The sequence below is a fragment of the Artemia franciscana genome, chromosome 11 (assembly GCF_032884065.1).
Source record: "Artemia franciscana chromosome 11, ASM3288406v1, whole genome shotgun sequence".
NCBI lineage: Eukaryota > Metazoa > Arthropoda > Branchiopoda > Anostraca > Artemiidae > Artemia > Artemia franciscana.
The window spans coordinates 26,569,490-26,592,936 of NC_088873.1; the positions used below are offsets into that span (position 1 = coordinate 26,569,490).

Sequence of the window (23,447 nt, forward strand, 5' to 3'; positions counted from 1 at the left end):
GTACCTCGCTCTTAGCACTAAAGCTTAAACTCTGTCCCAATTCATTAAGAATGACCCCTGAATCACAAAAGCCGTAGAATAAATAGTTGAAATTACCAAAAATACTTTAGCGTAAAGGGCGAGGAATTAGGAGGAGGTGAGCCCCTCATATTGGTGATAATTTCTGTTCGTTTTAAGTTTTAATGCTGCTCCTTACTTCCAGCTGAAAAAAAATTTCATATTTATTTTTCCATTGTTTTTTTTTAATAATGCTAGTAAATCCTGCGCTCCCTTCATGGAAATTTTCTTCCCGCATGACAAATTCCTCGATGGAAAGTTCCCCCAGTATATCCCCCTCTTCTCAACCCCTCCCCCAACCGAAATATCCTCCTGAAAACGCCTGTACACTTTCCAATAACCATTACTGTATGTAAGCCCTGGTCAAAGTTTGTAACTTGTAGCCCCTCCCACGGGGACTGTGGGGGAGTAAGTCGTCCCCAAAGACATATTTATAAGGTTTTTCGACTACGATGAATAAAATGGCTATCTCAGAATTTTGATCCGTTGACTTTGGGAAAATAATCAGCGTGGGAGGGGGCCTAGGTGCCCTCGAATTTTTTGGTCACTTAAAAAGGGCACTAGAACTTTTCATTTCCGTTAGAATGAGCCCTCTCGCAACATTCTAGGACAACTGGGTCGATACGATTACCCCTGGGGAAAAAACAAACAAACAAATACACACGCATCCGTGATCTGCCTTCTGGCAAAAAATACAAAATTCCACATTTTTGTAGATAGGAGCTTGAAACTTCTTCAGTAGGGTTCTCTGATACGCTGAATCTGATGGTGTGATTTTCATGAAGATTCTATGACTTTTAGGGGGTGTTTTCCCCTATTTCCTAAAATAACGCACATTTTCTCAGGCTCTTAACTTTTGATGGGTAGGACTAAACTTGATGAAACTTATATATTTAAAATCAGCATTAAAATGCGATTCTTTTGATGTAGCTATTGGTATTAAAATTCCATTTTTTTAGAGTTTTGGTTACTATTGAGCCGGGTCGCCCCTTACTACAGTTCGTTACCACGAACTGTTTGATACAAGCCGCCCAAACTTTTCTAAATTTTGGTTAAAGAATTCACAAAAAAGGTGGTCTCGGAGAGAATTTGATCTGATATGGTTAACTACTTTTATTACAACAGTAAGGGCATCATTCAGACTTGCACTCATTTTCTTTGCAACTAAGTGTTGACGGTGTATCACGCAGTGAACACAATATAAAGTGATTAGTACATTACAGTAGAAGTTAAATTTTAAAAAATAAAGAGTGTTCTGAGTTGGTTTTCTTCATGGACCTCCAAAATATCATTGTGGACCCCCAATTTGTTGTGTTTTGCCTGTGGACCCCCAGAAATGTTACATGGACCCCTAGTGGTCCATGTGGACCCCGGTTGAGAACCACTGGTCTACAGTGTAATATCTATTTTTCATGATTCAGTTTCCCTTTCTTCTTTCTGTAGCATCAATAAATACCAAAAAACTCATTTGTTTTACAATAATAGAAAATTACAACAAACAATTTTTTACATATAATATGACACTTCTTAATGGCTGTACTTTTTCATGGTTGAAATCAGTAGTTCAACGGCGTAGTAGCAGGCCAACAGAAGAAACTTGAGTAAGAAACATCTTCCGACCAGGAAAACAGCGACACACGGCCCTGAAATGAAGATGAAATCAAATCAAGGCACAAAAAAAGAAAGACTTCCCCCTTTTTTTCTACGTCCAGAGCTGAACGGTTGCAACAGTAATACCACGGATCATGACATTTCTGAATACCTTTGACTTACTCAACGGGTCTGATTAAAACCAAGATTTGAGTCAAACTCAGAACGAACTGGAAATCACTACGCACAAGAATGAATGAATGAATGAATGAACTTTATTACCCCTAAAAGTATAAAAAGCACAAAGTACGGAGTATTATAAATAAACAAAAACAAAAACGATAAACAACAAAGAAAAAATTCAAACGGACAAAAGACAACATGGACTAATTAACCAGAATCAGTATGGAAAAGGGCTGCAGACGGTCATAAACGTGAACAAAGTTGATAGTCTTTTTAAATAAATCATCACTGGAAGACCGAATCCAAGAAGGCACGTCAATTAAACCAAATCGAGCAATTACTTTTTTGTTGCGGTGCCATCTAGGAAGCCGGAGGAGGAATTTGCAATATCTGAAATAAGCTGTACGTAGAGTATGTCGATCTTTCTTACGAAATAGACGATCCATGCCTGATAAAAACAAAAGCACAGGGGCACAATAAGCGTTATAAATCATGCACAAACCGTTGTGGTTGTAACGGCTTTTGTTTGGGGATATTTTTCCGTAAGCGACGCCTAGGTTTTTCACGGCTTGATTCACTAGGGATGAACAGGTAGTGGAAAGTGTTGGGCCGAAACACAGACCAAGCCAACTAACTAAAGAACAACATGGTAGAACTGCAGTCCCAGCAACAAATGGAGCGACCGCATAAGGGCTATTAAAACAAATAAACTCGCATTTACACGCATTAACTGATAGTCCAATCTTATTTTTAACTTTGAAATCAATTAGCATCTTTAAAAGTTTCAAGAAAATTTCTAACTATTATAGTGCAGTCTTGCCTATAATATCGCTTATATGCCCGTTCGAAAACCTGCATGCAAATAATATTTTTGCTAAATTAAAACATCCTCTAAAAGCTCATTAAAATTTTCAGTTTAATACCCTTAGCATCCTTAGTTACACTAATCGTAGTAGCAGTAATAGTAGCATAAACATGGTGCCCTCTGTCTACTTCAAAGTCCCCCATAACTTATCCTTACTCGTTCTTACTCATTTATTGATTAAATCTTACTCATTGATGGAAGACGTTCTTGAGATATTGCTGTGCAACCCTTTTGAGATTAAACATAATTATAATGAAAAAAGAAATCAATCACCAATGCAACAGCACAAACACAGAAATAATCATACACCATAAAAAACATTTAAAAAAAAAGAAAGACAGAAGGAGAAAGGAATACTGTTTTCCTACTTTATTAATTAATATAGATAAGTACTTGAAAGAGATCTTAACCCTACTCATCCATCCAATTACATAGGTCAAACAGCATAGCCATGCACAATCAACCGCATAGAATAATCCATGGATCAATATTCGCCGAGATATCCCTCGGCAGCTCTACCTTAATACCCTTAGCTTGCGTAGTAGCAGTAGTGGAATTAACAGCAGTTATTTTCTTCAAACCTTCTCTTCAACACACCAAACGGTCCCTATGATATTCCTGATGCTCCCTTTGTAAAGATGGCGCAGTGTGATTCAGTTCACCTTCCACCCTCAATACTCCCTGAAAGTTCCACCTTCATATCGCTAGGTACAGCTGTAGTGGTAGTCCCTGCAATAGTATTAGAAGTAGTGTTAATAGTAGTAGCACTAATAGTAGCAGTAGTATTAACAGATTGCCTTTTGGTCAGGTGAAGATTCCTCTCATCAAGTTCGGGAAGTTCCAACTTAATACAATTAGATGTTGCTATCCCATTGCCGATATATCCTTTTGATAGCCTATATATTCACGTTGTTCCTTAATTTTCATCTTAATGCTTTTAGCTTATAATTGGTTGGAATAGAAGTAGTTGTCAAACTAATAGTAGTAGTAGTAGATGCAGTATTAGTAGTAGTAAATGTAATTAAAATGTTATATTATTAGCAGTAGGGTGTACAAAACCAGATTTAAAGCTTTGACGCTTTTATAGCCAAGTGTTTTTGCCGCTCCGTTTTTGCACAATTTTCGGGGTTATTCCAAAAGATTAGGGGATAATGGAAACAATTAACAGAACACAACTGATGTGTGAAAAGTGATGAAAGAGTTGGGTAATACGGAACTCTCAGCTACCATTCTTGGGAGACGTCTGACAGTTTATAAGTGACCATGGAATTCCTGTGTTGTTTTAAATTCACTTTTCTGTGATTAGGCAACATAGCACCAAAGTGCACCTGGTGACGATAAATCCAGTTTTTGTCAGGAAACAAATTACTCAGTGATAATTTATTATGTACCCTGGTATTATGCGCCTGACATTACCTCCGGGCTTAGGGACCTAGTGGTAAATCCAGGCCTGAGTCTTCAAATATTTCTTTTGGTGAGTTGACTTTCCCTTTAAGCACTCTCTGAAAGTTCCAACTTAATACAGAAATTATTTATTGAAATTCGACAATATGAAAATCCGCATGCACATAGTGTCTTTTGATTTAGTTCAAATTCCCCCTCAAATTCCCCATTCTGTCACATTTTTAACTTGATGCACATAATAATACTAGTTTAATAGTAGTAGAGGTCGTAGTAGGAGCAGTAGGAGTAATAAAACTGTTAAATTAGTAGTAGTAGTAACAGTAGTAGCAGCAGTATTAACAGCAGTAGTAACAGGTACATGCCTCAGAAGTTTCATCCTGATACACTAAGCCGTTCAAAAAAATTGCTGGTTCACCTGTAACAGCAATCCGTGTGTTATTACAAGTCACCCATTGTTAAAATCTAGGTTTTTATTGATGGGATGGTTGTAAAAACTTTGAAGGAGGTTCATTCGATTGGAGATTGAAAGTTAAATTTCAATTTTGAAGAGGAAAATCAGTCTCTCCCTCTTAACTGACATTTCCCCCCAAATGCATCCGATCAAAATGAAAAAAAATTCAAAATAGCCTAAGGGTCCCATGCCTCTGGGGTTAACAGCCCCATCAGCAGCTCTTAAGGCCTTTTTTTCTTTCGGTCGTATTTCGATGCATATTTTCTTATTCAAATTTCGTCACTAAAAAAGTTCAAATTTGTTACAGGTATCAGAGCCTTTTACTTTACCTGAAGCATCAATTGAATCAGCCGTTGGAATTTCAGAATGTCAGAAGTTGATAATTGGAAGCTCAACAGGCTCAATAAAAATTTGTACAACTCCATTGGGGCCTGAAAACCAAATAGGAGCTGTAGTTGATACGAGAGTGCATCTTCAGGCTGTTATTACTGTAAGTATTTTTAAAATGTCTTTCACTCTTGCCCCCTTTTGTGTCCCCCCCCAAAAAAAATTGCCCCCAAGCAAAAGTCGTGAATACCGTCATGGGGGCTATAAATTAATTTCTACCCCCATCCTGCCCTCTTATCTTTCTTAGAACTAATTCTGTGTTTATCTTAAGGCTCAGTGAGATCTAGGATGTTTAGGCATTCAAACTACCCTTTGTGGCATCTCTCTCCCTCCCTAACTAGCCAAATTGTTTTTAAGGTCTGAAAAAATTCACTGTCTTAGTTAAATTCTCTTTTGTTTTACAATTCCAAACATGTACATATAAAGGTTTTAAACATCTACAATGGGGTTTTACGATTTTTTTTGTAGCTGAGAAAAGAAGGAGATGCCTCACAGAGTGCATTTTAATACCAAAACATCCCAACTCTCATTGAATCTTCAAATAAATACTGAATTAGTAGACAAGGGGATGACGAGGGTAATTGGAAACTTTCAATTTCCAGTCAAATGATTGGAAATTGAAAGTTCCAGTTATCTTTTTAAGAGTCATCAAAAGAAATTCACGGGGTTATACCAAACGGGGTTACACTTCAGAGGGGGTTCATTTTATTGGAAATTGAAAATTCGATTTTACTTTTAAGAGTCAATAGACATCAGAGGTGAACTAGCCCCGGCCCCGCACCCTTTTTTTCCCAACCCCATGCGATAAAAGTTTTTAAATAGCCCTTTTATTGAAAATTGTTTGGATATCAGATAAATAAAGCTCTGGAGCCAACACAACCCCCTAGAGGCCAGTGGCAAGTGTTCTAAATTATGCCCTGGGGACATATGAGGTTTTCATGCAAGGGAAGGTGGTCGTATAGACTTCGGAGGTAGCTCATTTGATTGGAAATTAAAAGTTCTAGTTACCTTTTTAAGAGTCAAAAGTGACCAGAGGGCATCTCCCCCTTCAAAAATTGTGCTCCTTCAATACAACCCATCATATGGAGATAGCCATTTTCCTTGGAACAGTCCAACGATCATATAAAAAAGCTTCGGGGTCAACATGCCCTTCGCTGGCAACTAGCCCCTTTCCACCAGCCCTATTTTCCCCAATTGCATCCGATTGAATTTTTATGTAGCCATTTTGTTCAAAGTAGACCAAAAATAATATAACGAAACTCCAGTAATAACACAGCCACCCTGAACCCGGGGGCAAGTGTTATAAATTTTGCTACAGGAGTATATTAGGTTCTAATAGAAGGGATGATAGTATAAACTTTTCAGGGGGCCCTTTCAATTGTAATTCGAAATTTGTAGTCAAAAGTTGTCGGGGGGGGGGGGGATAAATAGCCCACCACCACCACCCCATCCCCAGTGTCCTATTTTTCTCAAATGTTTCCGATCAAAATTTGAGATAGCCAGATTGTTTAAAATAGTTTAAAGTTTAAAGAACAAAATTCGAGGGTTGACACAACTCCCCCAGAATCCGGGGCAAGGATTGTTATAATTTATGCACCGGGGGTATATTTTTTTTTTTTTTTTTAGAGAGACACACTTTTATTATACATATCATCAATATACAAAACAAACCACATCAGCCACTTTAGAAAGTCAGAGACTTGTTAGTAGTGGCTGATAAACATTAATGAGCACCAATACCAACAACATTAACAAAAAAAAAAAAAAAAAAAACAAACAAAAAAACAAACAAAAAAAAAAAAATAAACAAAATGAAACAAAAAAATTGGGAACAAGAAAACAACAGGAAAACAAAGAATAAAAAAAAAAAAAAAAAAAAAAAAAAAAAAAAAAAAAAAAAAAAAAAAAAAAAAAAAACAACAACACTTAAAAAAAAACAAATCAATAAGCCATCCAATTTAAATTATATATTTATTTTCTACTCAGAAGGTGATTCTTCAGTCTACTCTTAAACTGGCTAACATTTTCAGATAACCTTATACTCATTGGTAAAGAATTCCACACTACTGGTCCAGCAAACTTGGGACCAAAACTTCCCCTCTGAGAGCTGCGACACTCATATACCAAATCATCCATATTTCTAGTCTCATAACTGTGGTATGAAGAATTCCTTATAAACATTTGACGAAAAATTTCAGGGGACAAACCATAAATACTCTGAAATACAAATATAGCAAGTTGATAATCATGAAGTTGGCTAACATTAAAGATCATAAGTTTCCTATAGCAATTAACTGTATCATTTTCACCATGGACATAATTTCCTAGTAGTCTAATAACTTTATTTTGTAAAACCTGAACACGTTTAAAATTTGTATAAAATCCACCAGCCCATATCACACAACCATAAGAAATATAAGGCATGACAATAGAATGATAAAGAGTTAAAAGGGCAGAATGAGGTAACTGATTTCTCAGACGCCGAATCAATCCAAGCCCTCTAGATACCCTAGCTGCCACCTGATCACCATGTGCTTTCCAATTCAGATTTTGATCAAGCTGGAAACCAAGGTATCTCACCACAGCTACTTGTTTCAATGGCCTATTACAAAGAAATATTTTTCCATTTAAATCAACTGGACTTCCTTTCCTACTAAATAATATAAAATGAGTTTTTAAAACATTCACTGATAAACGGCTAATCTTTGTAAAAATTAAAAGATGACTTAAAGCTTGATTAATTTTCTCCACAAGATCATCAGCATTTCTTGCAGCAGCTGAAAATACCGTGTCATCAGCGAAAGAAGTATTAACAACACCCGGAACATAAAACCGCATAGTATCTACATATACAAGATATAGTAAGGGACCCAAAACAGAACCTTGCGGAACACCACAACTTATAAAAAATTTATTAGATATAACATCATCAAAACATACACGTATCGACCTCCCTATCAAATAAGATTCAAACCACTTTAAAATACTACCTGTGACTCCAAGTGACCTTAGCCTATCAATTAAAATTTTAAAATCAACCGTGTCAAACGCTTTTTTAAAATCTATAAAAACCGATAAAGTCATTTCACCATTTTCCATTGATGTATTCAGAAAATCAAGAAAATGCTGCATAGCATGAACAGTAGAATGTCCTTTCCTGAATCCGAACTGACTATCACTTAAAAAACCATGTTTTGTTAAATGTGCATAAAGCTTTTTATGCATAACTTTTTCATACATTTTCGAGAACACCGACAGTAGAGAAATCGGTCTCCAGTTAGTCAGATCAGTCTTTGAGCCACTTTTGTGAAGAGGAATCACTCGCGCCTCTTTAAGCTTTTGCGGGAATTCTCCCGATTTCAGTGATAAATTAATCATGTAAACAAGGCATGGTAAGAGATAAACCATAATAAGCTTGAATGTCTTAAGGCTTATACCGTCACTACCTGAAGAGTTGGACTTAATACTATTTACAATTTCTTTCAACTCCTGCATATTCGTTTCTTCAGCCTCCATTATTAGTCCCAGGCCTCTATCATCAATGAAAGCTTCCTCACTTGTTCCTTGACTCAGTGGCTGGTCTTGCTTTTGAACCACTTCACCAATCGTCGAGAAGTAGGCACCAAAGTGATTCACAATGCTCTGCTTGCCTTCATAGACTTTTCCATCCACAATTAGTGAAGTTGGTGTATTTTTCTTCTTGTCACTACCCAACACTTCTCTCAAAACCTTCCATGTTCCCCTTGAGTCCCCCTTTGTTTCCCCAAGTTTCAATTCATAATAACTCTTGACACAAGATCTTCGTAATGTATTCACTTGATTTCTTATTTTTTTGAACTCTTCAAACATATCAGCACTTTGGCAATCTAAAAATGACTGATACAGTAGATTCCTCTTCTTAATCATCTGAATAAGTTCTGATGTAACCCACGGCTTTCTCGGTGATTCCCTTGTATTTCTCAACACTTTTAGTGGACATGTTTTATCATATATCGGCTGGAGAATATTCATAAAAATATCAAATGCATGGGATGCATCTTCTGTCTCATCAAAAACTGGTTTCCATGAAACCTTACTAAGTTCCTCAGCAAGGTTTTCCATATTCTGCTTCCTTAATTGCCGCATTTGCTTTTTTTCTGCCCTTTTCTCTTTGGCAATTACTAGTGGTACAGAAGCTACAACTGGGAGATGATCCGAACATGGGAATACCAGAACATCAGCAGCACTAGATTTCAGGTACTTCGAACTAACAAAAATGTTATCTATTATAGTTGCTGAATGACTAGTTATACGTGTCGGGACCCCAACAAGGGGAAATAAATCATTTGAAACCATCAAATTTAAAAAATCAAGATTAATAGCATGTAAATCATACAAATCAAAATTAAAATCTCCCATACAAATAAAATCTAACTTGCTAGATACCGCAGCTCTCATTAATATCTCAAATCCTTCCGTGAAATCCTCCAAACGAGCACTTGGTGGTTTATAAACCTCACTTACAATAAGTTTTTTTGAATCAATAGCAGGTTTTCATGTAAGGGGTGGTCGTTCAAACTTCAGTGATGGCTCATTTGATTGGAAATTGAAAATTCTACTTACATTTTTAAGAGTCAAAAGTGAAAGAAGGGCATCTACCCCCCACCCCACCCCCTTTCGTCAAACACACTTTTCCTTAAAAGCAATCAATCAAAATTTTGAGATAGCCATTTTGTTTGGAATAGTTCCAATACGGTAATGGGAACCTCAGGGTCACCATAGCCCCCCCCCACCAGACCCCGGGGTAAAAGTTGTTCCTGGGGGTATATAGGGTTGGTATGGAAGAGGTAAAATTCAGTGGGGACTATATAAATTGAAAGTTCTAGTTCCCTTTTTGAGAATCAAAAGTAATCTGATGGGAACTAGCTCCCCCCTCCCCCCACCAAAGGTCTTTTCTACAAATGCGCACGATCGAATTTTTGAGATTTTAATTTTTCCAAAATAGACCAAAGATCATGTAACAAAAAATTCGGGGTTTACACAACCCCAAGAACCCTGGGTCAAGTGTTTTAAACTACGCTCCGGGGGTATATAAAGTTTCTTATGGAAGGAATGATCGTATAAACCATGGAGGGGGCTCATTCTACTTGAAATTGAAAGTTCTAGTTACGTTTTGAAGAGTCAAAAGGGACCGGATGGCAACTAACCCCTCTGCCCTTTTTACCCCAATACCATCCAATAGAATTTTTGATACACCCGTTTTGTTAGAATCAGTCAAAGGATCAGATAACAAAAACTCCAGAATCAACACAACTCCCAGGAGCCTGGCGGCAAGTGTTTTATGTTATCCTCGGGGTTCTTATATGGTTCTTATGCTAGGGTACTTAAAATAGCTCAAAGATCAAATAAGCCAAACCCCCACCCCCACTCAAAAAACTTATGAACGATATTTTTCCAAAACTTAAGCGATCTGGCCACTGGCCATCTCTGAATGGTCTGACCCCTTCACTCCAAAAATCAAAAAACTTGTCAACAAATATTTATTTCAAAATCTGTGGATTCTCACCCCTGGCTCTCCATAGCCCCCCCCCCCGGCTAAAAAGACAACAATTAATTGACAATATTTTATTTTAAAAGCTTATGAGATCTGACCCCGGCTCCTCCATTACCCGATACCTCTCCCTCCTCCGAAAAAAAATATCACTGATAAATCAAGGGAGCTGATTCCAGGTCCTCCCTCCATGGCCCAGGTTACTGTAAAATTAAGTTCTGAGCTTTCAGCAATTAATTTCATTATATATCAAATATTAAGTTTAATTTATTAGTTCTTCCTAAGACTGATAAAGACAAATATAGCTTCGACTTCCCTAAATATAAAGGTCTAAAGCCAAATGCGTCATTCGTGCTTCACTGTAAACGGGTTATATTACAGATATTTTCTTTTCCAGTTATTACAGCATTAAAAATGAAAACGAAATTACAGTAAAATAAAATCTTGAGGTGATGATCTTTCAACAACTAATGTCATTATATATCAAACATTCAGTTTTATTTTATTTGTACTTTCCAAGGCTGTTCAAGACATATATAGTTTTCAATAAAGCGTCAGTGACACAGTAGGTTTTAGACTTTTACAGTGAGAGAAGGAGGCAAAACCCAAGCTCTTATTTCTAGTGATTTCTGTTCGTTTTAAACTTGATTTGCATTTTCAATTTAAGTTTCACTTGTCTTAAGATTTATCTATTCATTTATATTAGTACCTACTGTATGTTGTTTGCTATGGTTGTTTATTAGTTTCTGTTCGTTTTGTGTTTCACTAATTCTTTAATAGTAATTTCTGGTCGTTTTGGATTTGAGCTATTGTAGATTTCTATTTCTTCTGATCCTAAGTTTTATATGGCCTACACTTTTCTTTAAAAAACTCTTTTTCTGCAAGTTCATTTTTAATTAATTTGAGACAAACCCCTTTGAAAACTGGGATGCACATAGTGTCTTTTGATTCAGTTCAGAAACCTCTCAAAATCTTCTGAAATTTTAACTTAATAGCCTTAACTATTCCTGAGAGACTGTAAACATGACATTTTGATAACTTGGGTGCACATGATGTCTTGAGATTGGATTTTAAAATCCCGATTGACGTTTTTTGACAATTGACATTTGAAAATGACATTCTCAGCCGTTCCGGAGATGTTGCAGCTACGCCCTTCTGACTATCGGGAACTGCGTATTGTCCTTAAGTTCAACCAGGATACTTTACGAATAAAATTTGTTTTAACACGATTTCTTTATATCAGTTTCATACACAGAAAATATTTTTACAAAGTGAAACGAAATCTCAAACAGAAATAATTTGCAATAATAGATGGCAGCCCTTATGATCCTGTGTAAAAATGCTATGTTTTTTTTCTCTAAATTCTTGTACCAAATAAACATTTTAGCAATGGGACCGAAGGACCTTTGCTCATGCTAAGGATTCAGTATATTTTTTAATTTGAAAAAGCTGCCAGCTAGATTGCCTGCTTAAACGGAGCTCTACACTTTAAAGCAGAAACATGTCTCAAAAACTGAAAACTTGGCTGAACAAATTCAGATTGTCTCTTAGACATAGACTGTAAAAATATACAATGCAACTGCAGAGACGGAGCACAAATTGACGGTAATAGATAAAAGCCTAAAATTTCAATTCCAAACAAGACATCCGGGAATGGACATAGCCACAAAATATTGAAACTGGACGGATACAATGGGAAAAATTATTTCTGTGAATAAAAAAAGAAATAAATAAATTATTTTAGAAGGATTTTATGGGCACTCAAATTATATCGCATTACATTAGAATATTAGCTTTCCAGCCGGGGTTGTAGTTTCTTTTGACATGTTGGCAATGATTAGAGGGTAAAATCGAAATGCATTAATTAACAGGTAAATTGGCTTGTGGCATCAGAGATAAATGAAGTATCTTTTGATTTTCCGCTCAAGAAGTGACTTCCTTATGCGATTTTTTCTTAATTTCTATCACAATTCCTCATTCAAACTAGAACCTATAATTACTATCCAGTTACATTAGTTGCTGGCGAGAAATAGTTCTTGTTTTACAGATGTGTATTTCTGCCGATTCTAGTATGATTATAACTGGCTGTAAGGATGGTTCAATTGCTTTTTGGAAAATTCAACCTAAGTCCTCCCATGTTGCCGCAGATTCTGGCAAAGGTAAACACTGACAGGCGTCTAAAAATTTTATTTCTTAGTCAATTTTTAAGTTCAGTGTAGGATCAGAAGAAGTTAAGAAAGTAGAGGATAATCTGATATAGTGATTTGACTAAGTTCTTAAAAAAACAACTAGAAGTGAAATAAGTATTGACCGTATTTTTTTTTTCAAAACAGATATCTGTAAAAATGGGTTTGAGTTACATTCTTGATATCACTTTATTTGTAACTCTGTTTCTATTAATAGTGCTTTTAAGACCTTTGAGTATATTCTTTTGGGTGTTCTTTATTTAAAATAGAACGACAGCAGCATTTAAATGTGTTAGGAAATATTTTTTCTTGTTTTTAAATCATATTTATAGTTCGTTTGTATAACCTCAGTCAATCAAATGGATTGATCCAATCTATCTCCGCTGTGTAATTTGGTTGAGAACTGAAACTTGGGGAACCAATATTTACTTGTATCACATTTTGAGATCCGTTAGAGGTTTTTTTAAACAACTGGCCGCTAATAAACCTTAAAAGCCAGATATGTATTTCCCAGTTTTCACTTCTTTCTGTAAAACTTAAATCGTGTGTCAGAGTGTCTTTTCAGAGGCTTCAGCTAATAAAAGTGTGCGGAAATATTCATCTAGAATAGTGTATTTACCTTCAACTTGAAATTATAACTGAAAATTATATAAGTCAATTTGATCAAATCTATTAAAAAAACGAAAAAGACAATAAAAAAATTACAGGTTTGGCTTATTTCGGTTGTAACAAACTAATCATCTTATGGAAAAATTGTCAGGAATTCTTAAAAAAAAGTATTACCTGGAAAAGCAACGGAAATATTTTTCAATGCAACTGATTATGGAGCAAGTCAAAACGGTATCAAATCATAACTCCAGCATATTGTGAAACCTGGGAGTAGTGAAGGCCTAATCTATTTTTTGACCCACATAACCACTACTCTTTTCTTTAAAGTTAATCACGAAGAATTTTAACAGCAATTCCCTCAGGACGCTGCTATTATTGATCATGTAAACCTGTTTGTTAGGTAATAGTTTGTTCATTTGATTGTTATGTAATAGGGAATGTTTTTTCTTCGAGAGTTCTTTGATTGTAACGTAAATGTTTAAAAACCTAAGAGTGTATGACAAACCCTGGGGGCACCACCAGTCAAGTGGGGACTCTCCCCCTCTTCGTTGTAAAAATTGATCCTAGTCCAACATTTACTAATGTAGATGACATAATCTCGCGTGACTTGTTTTGTTATATTTTAGGGTTCACTTACCTCAGTATTGAAAAAGAGTTCAGTGTATCAACATTGTGGATACGGTTTTTTGCATATTTTTTAGTAATGGATGCTTTTGCTCAATTAGAAGTTGAAGGTGCTAGCAGCGATGAAATTAAACCGAGAGTACCTAATATTGCAGTAGAAATTGCAAGGGGTTGTCGGCTAACCTTTGACTGGGATGAAATATTGCTACTACAACTAACAACTCGCCACAGCACCAAGCCGCGGGACGCCAACACAGCTACGCACGCTCTTGTTCTATCCCAATCTTTTCAAAGCTTCTCTTTTTACACCCTCCCAGGAAGTTTCCATTTATCTCTCCTTTAAATCTCCTTTAAATCTCTTTAAAGTTTCCTTTAAATCTCTCTTTATGACACCCTCCCATCCCAAGCGAGGACGACCTGCTTTTCGTTTAGCCCACATCCGTTGGCCGAAAAGAACAATATTTGGCAATCTGTCATCCTTCATTCACAGAACGTGCCCTAGCCATCTCAACTTTGCTTTTCTTACAGCCCTAAAAAGTGGGATTGTATCACTTTTTAGTAAATCCTACGAGTTGAAATATGGTCCGTCAGTCGGGTACCCAGAACAATCTGGAGGCAATTTCTCTAAAAAACATCTAGTAAATCTTCATCCGCTTTTTGGAGCACCCATGCTTCAGAGCCATATTTGGCCACTATCATCATTGTACCATTCAATATTCTAATCTTGGTTTGCAGACTGATCTTCCTATTCTTCCAGAAGTTTTTTTAACCGAAAAAAACGCAATGAGCCTTGGCTACTCTACTTTTAACATTTTCACTGCTCCCGTCGTCTTTATTATAATTCTACCAATATAAGTGAACCTGCCCACTAGATTAACCTTTTCGTTACCAAACGTCACATTTTCATCTTCACTTATTCCTAGCCTTAGTGACTTAGTCTTCTTAGCATTAATTTCAAACCTATTGATTAACCTAAGAATAAAAATTTGGTCGACACATTTTCTACCTTTTCTAAAACCGCTCTGTTCTTCTCTTAAAACCTTGTCTGTGACATCTCCCAGTCTAAAAAGTATCATACCACTAAGTAATTTGCTTCCCACAGAAACTCGACTAATTTCTCGATAATTGCGACACTCACTCAAATCACCTTTCTTATACTCTGTTTTAGTTACGATTTTTCTAAATTTGTTAGATACTTCGCATTTTTTAAAATCATATTCATAATCTTGAGTAATTTATTTCTAACCTCAAAGCCATCATAATGAAGAAACTCATTTACCACACTGCCAGCACCAGGAGCCTTATTATTCTTTAATCCTTTTAGTACTGTCGCTAATTCTTCCTCACAAAACAAATCTTCCTTCACATCCAAGCTATCACAAACTTTTTTAATTTTTCTCTATATCTTTTCCTGCAACTGTATCTCGGTTTAGCACATTCTCAAAATGTTCCACCCATGCCTCTTTAACTTTCTCCCTATCAATAATTGTGGCCCCGTTCCTATCTTTAACTGGGTCTTGATTTACTACTCCTTCTCAGTTTATTAGCACGCCAGTACAATATTTTACTATTATGCCATCTGTCTACATCTTCCAGATCCTCGGCAATTTTATCCGTGGCCTCCACTTTATACCTCCTTAGTTCATATTTTAATCCTTTCTCTACTTACTTTACATTCCTTTTGTTTTTTTAAACTTTTTAAAAAAAATTTAAACTATCAAGTTTAGTATTCAACTGTTCCTTGCAATTTTATTTCAAATTCTCGTCCTGGGGTCCACCAGCTATTGCGTTTTCAAGTAAAGTGAATATAATGAATATACAAAAACTACAAAATGGATTAAATGCATTAGTGAAATATATTGAAGACAAAAGTTTGTTGCTATTCCATTTTTGAAAATATTTTTCTGGTTGGATATTTTGTTTGTGACGATAAGGTAGAAGGAATATTCATTCTTTAGCTGTGTTAGTCCATAATTGGCATTGAGAGTGTAAGGATCAGTAATGGTTGGATTTGAGAAACAAAGAGTGATGCGGAATCTTGTGACTTTCAAAGAATCGTTCAAACTAAATGATGATCTTCAGGAGTTATCAATTCAAAGGAAAATAGTTTTTTTCAATATATCCTTGATTATATAATGAAAATGATTCACCATCTTTCGACTATTGAATGAAACTTTTACGTCTTGGGCCAGATGTATTTACTCATTTTATTGACACACTAATCGAGTAGAAAAATCCTGACCAAATACGTTTTGTGATTCTATTTGATTACTCCTCCTGGAAATAAAAGGAACATCCATTTTCTTGATCACAAATAGTTTCCTTTTGGAAGTGAGACAGTTAACAGTAAGAAATAATTGACGCATGTCCAATATGTCTGTATACGTTGGGTAGCAGGTCATCCTGTGAGAATTGTACTATTGTTGATGACTATGACAAAAAGAACATATTGAGAAATCTGTGTAAATTGCATAGATATATAGCGCAAATTAAAGACTATAATTTTCGTCTTGAAGATACTTCTGACTCTCACGCTTGAGGTTCCCTGTGCTCCAATTGAAACTATGATAGATGTGATCAATGGGAAAATACTTACCATGATAAGACTAGAAAAAAATCCCCAAACTTGATTTCAGTTTATGTTTAAGATACTAGTATCGTTGTGGTTTTAAATTGTTTTTGAAGGAATAAACCTGATCTACGCTACAATTGTTGAATAATAAGAGAATCTGGTTTATAAAACATCGCTGTAAAGGTACTTGCTACTATGATTATAAACCTACTGATTTTTATTTGGCTTTTACAGAAGGTGATTCTTCATATGAGAATCTCGTTTGTGACATCGCTTCAAACAATCAAACTGAAACACGTGAATTATATAAAATAAATCAGAAAAGTATTATTGACTTTACAAAGAGATATAATAAAAGTGAAGCTATATTGTGTTGTAGAAAATATGACCATGGCTTTGCTTGCCAAAATGAGTACAAGCTGAATTCTGACTAGCTGCCGCCACCTATCGTTGTCGATGTTTATTGGAAGGAGAAATCTAAGGAATGAAAAATTTTATTGTACATGCATGTTTAAAGCGAATTCACAAACATTTTTAAAGCACTTTACTCTTAGGGCATTGAAATAAACATTTTACAGTTAGGAATGGGTTTGTTCTACTATAAAGTGGTTCAGTCGAGGATTGCCCGCATAAATACAGAGAAACTCATTTTAAGTATAGCCACAATATCGGAACACAAAATATAATAGTGCAAGAAAACGACAGCTTTTGCTTGCTAAATCTTGTACTAGCGTCCGGTTTTGAAAAATAGGCTTCCCACTTTGGTCAATAAAGTTTTTAATTTGGGATGTATAGAATGCAAGCGGTAGGCCAAGAAGATTGAAACATTCTATATTCGTCGCTTTTTGAAAGATGCATAGTCAATGACCCATCTTTACATTTGACGCACTGCAAAAGATTTTTTACTTGGAAATTTATGGACATTTATAGACATTTTAGTTCATGCTTCTAAGTCTAATAGAACACTACCGTTAGGAGTAATGTCCCAAATTAACTTATTGAGATTGATGCTCTACTGTCAGCCAATGGCCTGGCAAAGATGAACTCTAAACATAAAGTGTTCATTGGGATAATACTCGTATCTTGAGTACCAGACAAATCCAATACAGTGATAAAATGAGTTTTTGTAAACATTGTGTTGGTTTAACCATTTTCATATGGTTGCGGATCTTGATCTAGGGATTAAATTGTCAGCTCATAAAGGGTTTTGTAGGATTTGTCAAAGGATAAAATATAGAGCTGAATTCCATTTACTTTACATACAAGAGATGAATGCCCAAATATTTCAAATTTGTGTGGGGAATTACTCCATGATCTAATTGCACTAGCACTTTTTAGGAAAGTCAAAGCAAGTTTGAAAGGAAGTTCACTATTTGTTAAATTAAGAGTAGGTGTAAGTACGCTTACTCGAAACAATATTTCGTTGATTTGTCTTTGTATGCGGAACGAGTTGTTTTATATTATTTCCAGAACCTCTTAATTTTTCCTTTTCCAAAGCAGCAGAATTTATAGCCTGTTGTTTTTGTACATGAAGTGTTGCCCAAGTGAGAGAGACTGTTGCATCAGGTGTAGTGGCAAGTACCTTTCACAAAAAAATATTGGACAGGGTAAATTGTAACTTTGTAATAATATATACATTGGACGGCATCCATTGATGTATATTAAATATATTATTATTTATTTTCCCAACCAAGCGTAGATCCCTAGTTTTCACCGCTGTAAATATATTGGTTGCGTCAGTGTCCGTTTTATTTTCATGTCCAATGGCTAAACCCCTCAATTTTTAATAGGACTATGGAGCCATTAACATGAATTGTATGTTACTTGCATATTTTGATAAATTGTTGCTTGAGCTTACCAACGTCCTATTAATATAGACACTTATTTCTTTAAATAAATTTTGCAGTACATAATTCCCTTAGGATAACCCCTTGGCAGCACTTGGTTTTTTATTGTTAGATTTCATGACAATGACATTCAAATCTATAAATTTGGAAGTCAAATCAACGAAATAGTCTCTACTGGAATAAACATGAAAATCTGCGTTTTCAGAGAGCTGTTTTGTAGATAAAATTGTTCACAGTAAACTTGTTTTACATTCACATGAGTATTTTCTGTGTTGAAAAGATTCAGTGATAAGGTGACTAAGGGTTGAGTCTCTTTGTGTGGTAAAGATGGTATTTTCCGGAAATGAAATCTTTTTTCGATCTAACAATTTTTACTCTTGGTTTCTTTTTTACTATTTGTAACCTTGAAACCGTTGGCTATCATCCACCGCAAAAGAAAGTGGTGTACAACAATATTCTGTTTTGGATGAAGGTCGGCAATAAACTTTTGTTTTGATGGTGTCCAATGCATACCCACATCCTCTACCAAAGAAATATTATGTAGACTCAATGAGTCCATAGATACTGGCCTGTTTATGCATGGGTAAAACAAAATCTTTTACCGAATATTGGATTTCCACTGGTATTTCACAACCAATTCAAAAAACCATCCTTGTGGTTCATTCTTGTCAACAGTGGCAATGTCGAGGAAACTTTGAACACAAGGAATGTCCAACTATTTGTAATTTCTACACGGCAAAGTGAGGTGAAAAATTGCCGACGGATAAAGGGAGTTCATATCTAGAAAAACCGCATCTGACTTTTCACCGGTGTGTTGTCCAGTTGGATCAGTTTTAGGATACGATCTCTGTACTTAAATATACCCACAGCTCATTGAGCTCGCTATAAATAATTGGTGGTTCACATCGGTGATCATCACTATTTTCTCTTTACTGATTTTAAGAATTAAATCCATCCCCAAATGAGGAATTGAAAATAATAGCCCAGATCCAGCCTGTATTTCTCACTGATTTTATCCGTGTTTTTACAGACATTATACAACAACGTCAATACATCACTTACCAGGTAAATTTTACAATCCTATGGGGAAAAGTAATAATCTCTCAATTGTTACACCCACACTTGGCCCAAACTTTCCTAATAAAATTCATAGTCGGAAGTGGTCCATTGAGGCTCGTAAAGTGAATCATAAAACGCTTCAGTAGGTGGCAATTATTCTTACGCAGCCTCAATGTGGAGTTGTAGTACTCATTAAGGTATATGCCTGTCTCACGTTAATAAATCATACATTTCATCATCTAGAAAGCGCTGTTTCATGAACTATTAAAACCATCATTTTTCTGTGATTGAATTAATTTTCTTAGGGATTTAGGAAAAAACTATCAGAGGCTAAAAAACAGATCTTATTCAATTAAGTGTTACCATTTTCAATTGCTATCCATTTGAATTCTTAAAACAGCAACTTCTCAGGTGATTTCGGTATGAAGCTATAAGAATAAGAATCATCTACACATATGCCATCTACAACTTCACCTTCTGAAATTGTGCCACAGCTGGTATTATGAAATTCAAGTCGTAGTTGGAATTGTGCAAGCAAACAGGTAGAAAATATTGTTGCTTAATATTTAAATTAACAAGATTTCGTTATAATTGCCCACCTCATTAAAAATACTACCCACCCAGTCTGAAAACACACCCTAAAAATTATGTAAGTTCGGAATAAGTGTCTGCTTTTCCGTTTATATATAATGCGAGCATACGTTACCTAATTTTTTATTTAAATAAGCAAATTGTGCGATGGATGTTTTAACACTGTACCTACCTTCCCTTGTCAGAATCTGTTTATCAAGAAAGGCTCAAGTTTTGTCCACATAGGAGTTTGCTATGTCAATTAGAACTTATTGGATACTTTCATCTGTAAGAGTGTTCAAGAGGTCTAAAACTCAGCTCTAAAAACATAAATATAGCGCAAGGCGGAGTTAGCCATTTAAAATTTAGGCAATACAGGAGTTAAGTGCTCCCACCTTGTCTTTCTCCCACTCCTCATGGTCACTGTGGGGACTGGGTACTCTCCGTTTCTCTAATATTCTCTCGACCCGGATTTGTGGCACTTGATGTAGCGAAAGATCCAAAAATTCCGTGTGAGGGCCGAGATCAGCTATGAAAGGATCTGAAGTGAAGCTGTGGGTGCTACATTAAGAGAGATCAACCCCTCGTAAAAGTCCTCCTCCCGCTCACTTTCCTCTGGGACCGTACTGACAGAAAGACTAGTACAAAATTCCGAAGGTGCTACAGAATAGGAGTCTCCGTGCCATTAATGTAGGCCCCTTGAATTGATGGTAGTGTTATTGCGTGATCTTAAGAAATAATTACAACTTATTTCCGCTTTGAAGAGCTCTTGATTTTGTCCTGAAAAAAGAATATATCATAGGTTGAAATAGAATATATTATTAGTCTGTAGATCTTTCGAGGGGTGCCTGCTTAAACCTAAGAGTACTTGTTTGGGCCTAAGGAGCTCATGCTACTACCTAAAAGTTCAAAAACCAGAAATTATTCCGTAATTGAGGGTAGAGTAGCCTTTTGGAATTGGAGAAACCCTGCTACTACTTAAAAGTTCAAAGAGCAAAAATTATTTGGTAAAGGAGGAGTAGTAGACCCCTTCCTCCAGCCCTGACCTTTACGCTTCAGTTTTCTATAAAAAGTTCTTTTAGTCGTTCTAAATTCTGTTATTAAGCTGAAAGCAAGACCTACCACTCTTTTATGAAGCCTTGAAACATGGTTCTCCACCACTTGAAATTTCGTTATGAGTCTTAATTAATTACTTACGGGGGAGTGTTGGTAGCTTCTTCGCCCAAAAATATCAAGTAATTGGTCAATTCAGCTTGAATCATCAATGGGGGCCTGGTATAAGAATAAAAACTGATTTTCTATTGAAAAAAATATGATAATAACCTGTGAAAAAGAACATTTTTATCAAACTGTAAAATGAATAATAATCTGAGGACCAGAGCTCTCATTCTCCCACCCTCAGAACTATCGAAAAAGGCCCTCAACGGTCTCACACATTTTTTTTATTGACCTGAACAAGAGTACTTTATCTTAGCTGTATTTGAGGACCAGCAACAGCGGTATCATTTGACTAGAGCTCTCTCAATGTCCTATTATGCTGACAAATTTATATCAGTCTCTTTTCTCACGTAAAAGTTAAAATTTATCGCTAAAACATGCAATAAGCATTAAGTCTTTCGAAAAATGTATATGATTTATCAAATAATTTACAATTGTGAAAGGGCTGGTATTATCGATGTCGTCTTTTGCAGGTGGGAGTAGAATCTCTTCATTCTAACAATGTAGGGATAGAAGGCCCCGTGTCCTTGCTTTGTTTGTCGGAGGTGATTGCATTCTTGCTTTGCTAGGGGACCGCTAGTTTCAAAGGGACTCCGTTCTCACCTTGGCTTGGGGCCGCAGGTAATAAAAAGGTGACATTTTTGCTGCTTTACATGCTTGGACCAGCTCCTGCATCACACACATTCGCTTTCTTGGTGTGGGGGGGGGGGACCCTTTGCTAGTGGTTTTCCTGAAATAGAAATTTAATTTGATTTTTTCCATATTACTTGAGCCTTAAAATCTTAAATTCTTGTTAAATTTAAATCGAATAATTTAAATTCAAATAATTACTCTTAAAAATCGTAGATTTCAACATGCAATGTGTTTCCGCAAAAATTTAACTCGAATAACCACCCCTACATAGCTCACCCCCTTCTACATCAATGGTAGAAACCTTCCCTTTCCAACTTCAATTATTAGATTTCAATGTAGTATTTAAGCTTGTAAGCATTTATTGTCTGAAAGACTGTTTTCGTGGTCCGCAAAGCTAAACAAGAAAATTATAGAAAAATTGTTTTTCTTATAATAAGTTTTCCGAAGAAAAATATAGAAATCCATTAAACCAGAGTAAAAATAGAATCAAATGATGTACCTAAGTAAAGGATGACTTGTGTTAAAGGTAACTGAAAACGCACAAAATGGAATATTTGACAGAAAACTTAAAATTAATGACTATCGCAGACCATAACTATTTTCATTCCCTGATAAAATTTTTGCCTTTATATGTGTTTTTATTTTTTCTATAATATGTTATAGTAAAGGAAAATATTCTGGCGGTAATTGCTCTATTATTCATACTTACTTTTTTTAAGATAAATCTTTACACGTGAGCTAAAAAAGTTTTATACAATGCCGTTTAAATGTAATAAAAGATAACTCTGAAGTAAAGAATAAATTTTTAGTTTGTTCGTCCAATGGTTTCATGATATCCCCCCCCCATTAAATTCGAGTTTAATAAGCCATGGTAGCAGAAAAATATTACACTTTTATGGCTTCAAAAATGACTGCATACCCCCTCTTCCTTACATTATGTAATGAAGGGGTGCTTTCACATAATATTTCATTATCATGCTCAGAATAACCTTGTTTACCTGTTTCCATTTACTGTAAAAAAAAATCGCCCACCCTTTTATTTAACGTTATAACAATAATAATTATAAAAGTTATAATAACAAATAAGTTACATTTTTCTGAGTATTTCATCTAAAGATTTCACTTCCTAAAAGCGTCTAATTTAGTGGATAAGAGCATATGTTAAAAAGCAACCCTTTTGCCCAATTATTGAATGCTATACCAGATGATATCTGTTCATAAAAATTTTTACCCGAAATAGCTTGACAGATGGTGACAAAGGCTTATCGCTGATAGTCGACGGATGATAAGTCTTGTTTACCCATCTTGTTACCCATATCAGCTTTAATTTGAGTATAATATCATCCTGTGTTTGTGTGGGGAGGGGGACCATCCCTTAGTGTGCTTAGAATCTTACCTTAAATATGCTCTCATAATATTCTTTTAAAAACGTTTGTATCCAGGTTTTATAGTCACATGGGGACAAAGAAAATTACCGGATCCATTACCCGCTATGGGAACAACAATCTCTTGCACAGTGCGGTTGAAAGTCAATAGATGTCTTGACCATATAACGGGAATATTTTGTTCTTGTTGGAAATCAATACATAATATGACCCCTTTGTCTGTTACCAGCAATAAGAATAAGAGGTCTTGTATACCACCGAAAAACCAATTTCATCA

The 23,447-nt window shown here is 35.6% G+C and overlaps 1 protein-coding gene across 1 annotated transcript in view; it reads left to right on the top strand.

Moving 5' to 3' along the window:
• Positions 1-23,447, top strand: part of LOC136032581 (cilia- and flagella-associated protein 57-like) — a 121,053-nt gene that overhangs the window by 45,274 nt on the left and 52,332 nt on the right. Inside the window, exons 9-10 of the mRNA XM_065712851.1 lie at positions 4,858-5,040; positions 12,515-12,626. Of these exons, the coding sequence (XP_065568923.1) occupies positions 4,858-5,040; positions 12,515-12,626 (295 nt within the window). The remainder of the gene's footprint in view (positions 1-4,857; positions 5,041-12,514; positions 12,627-23,447) is intronic.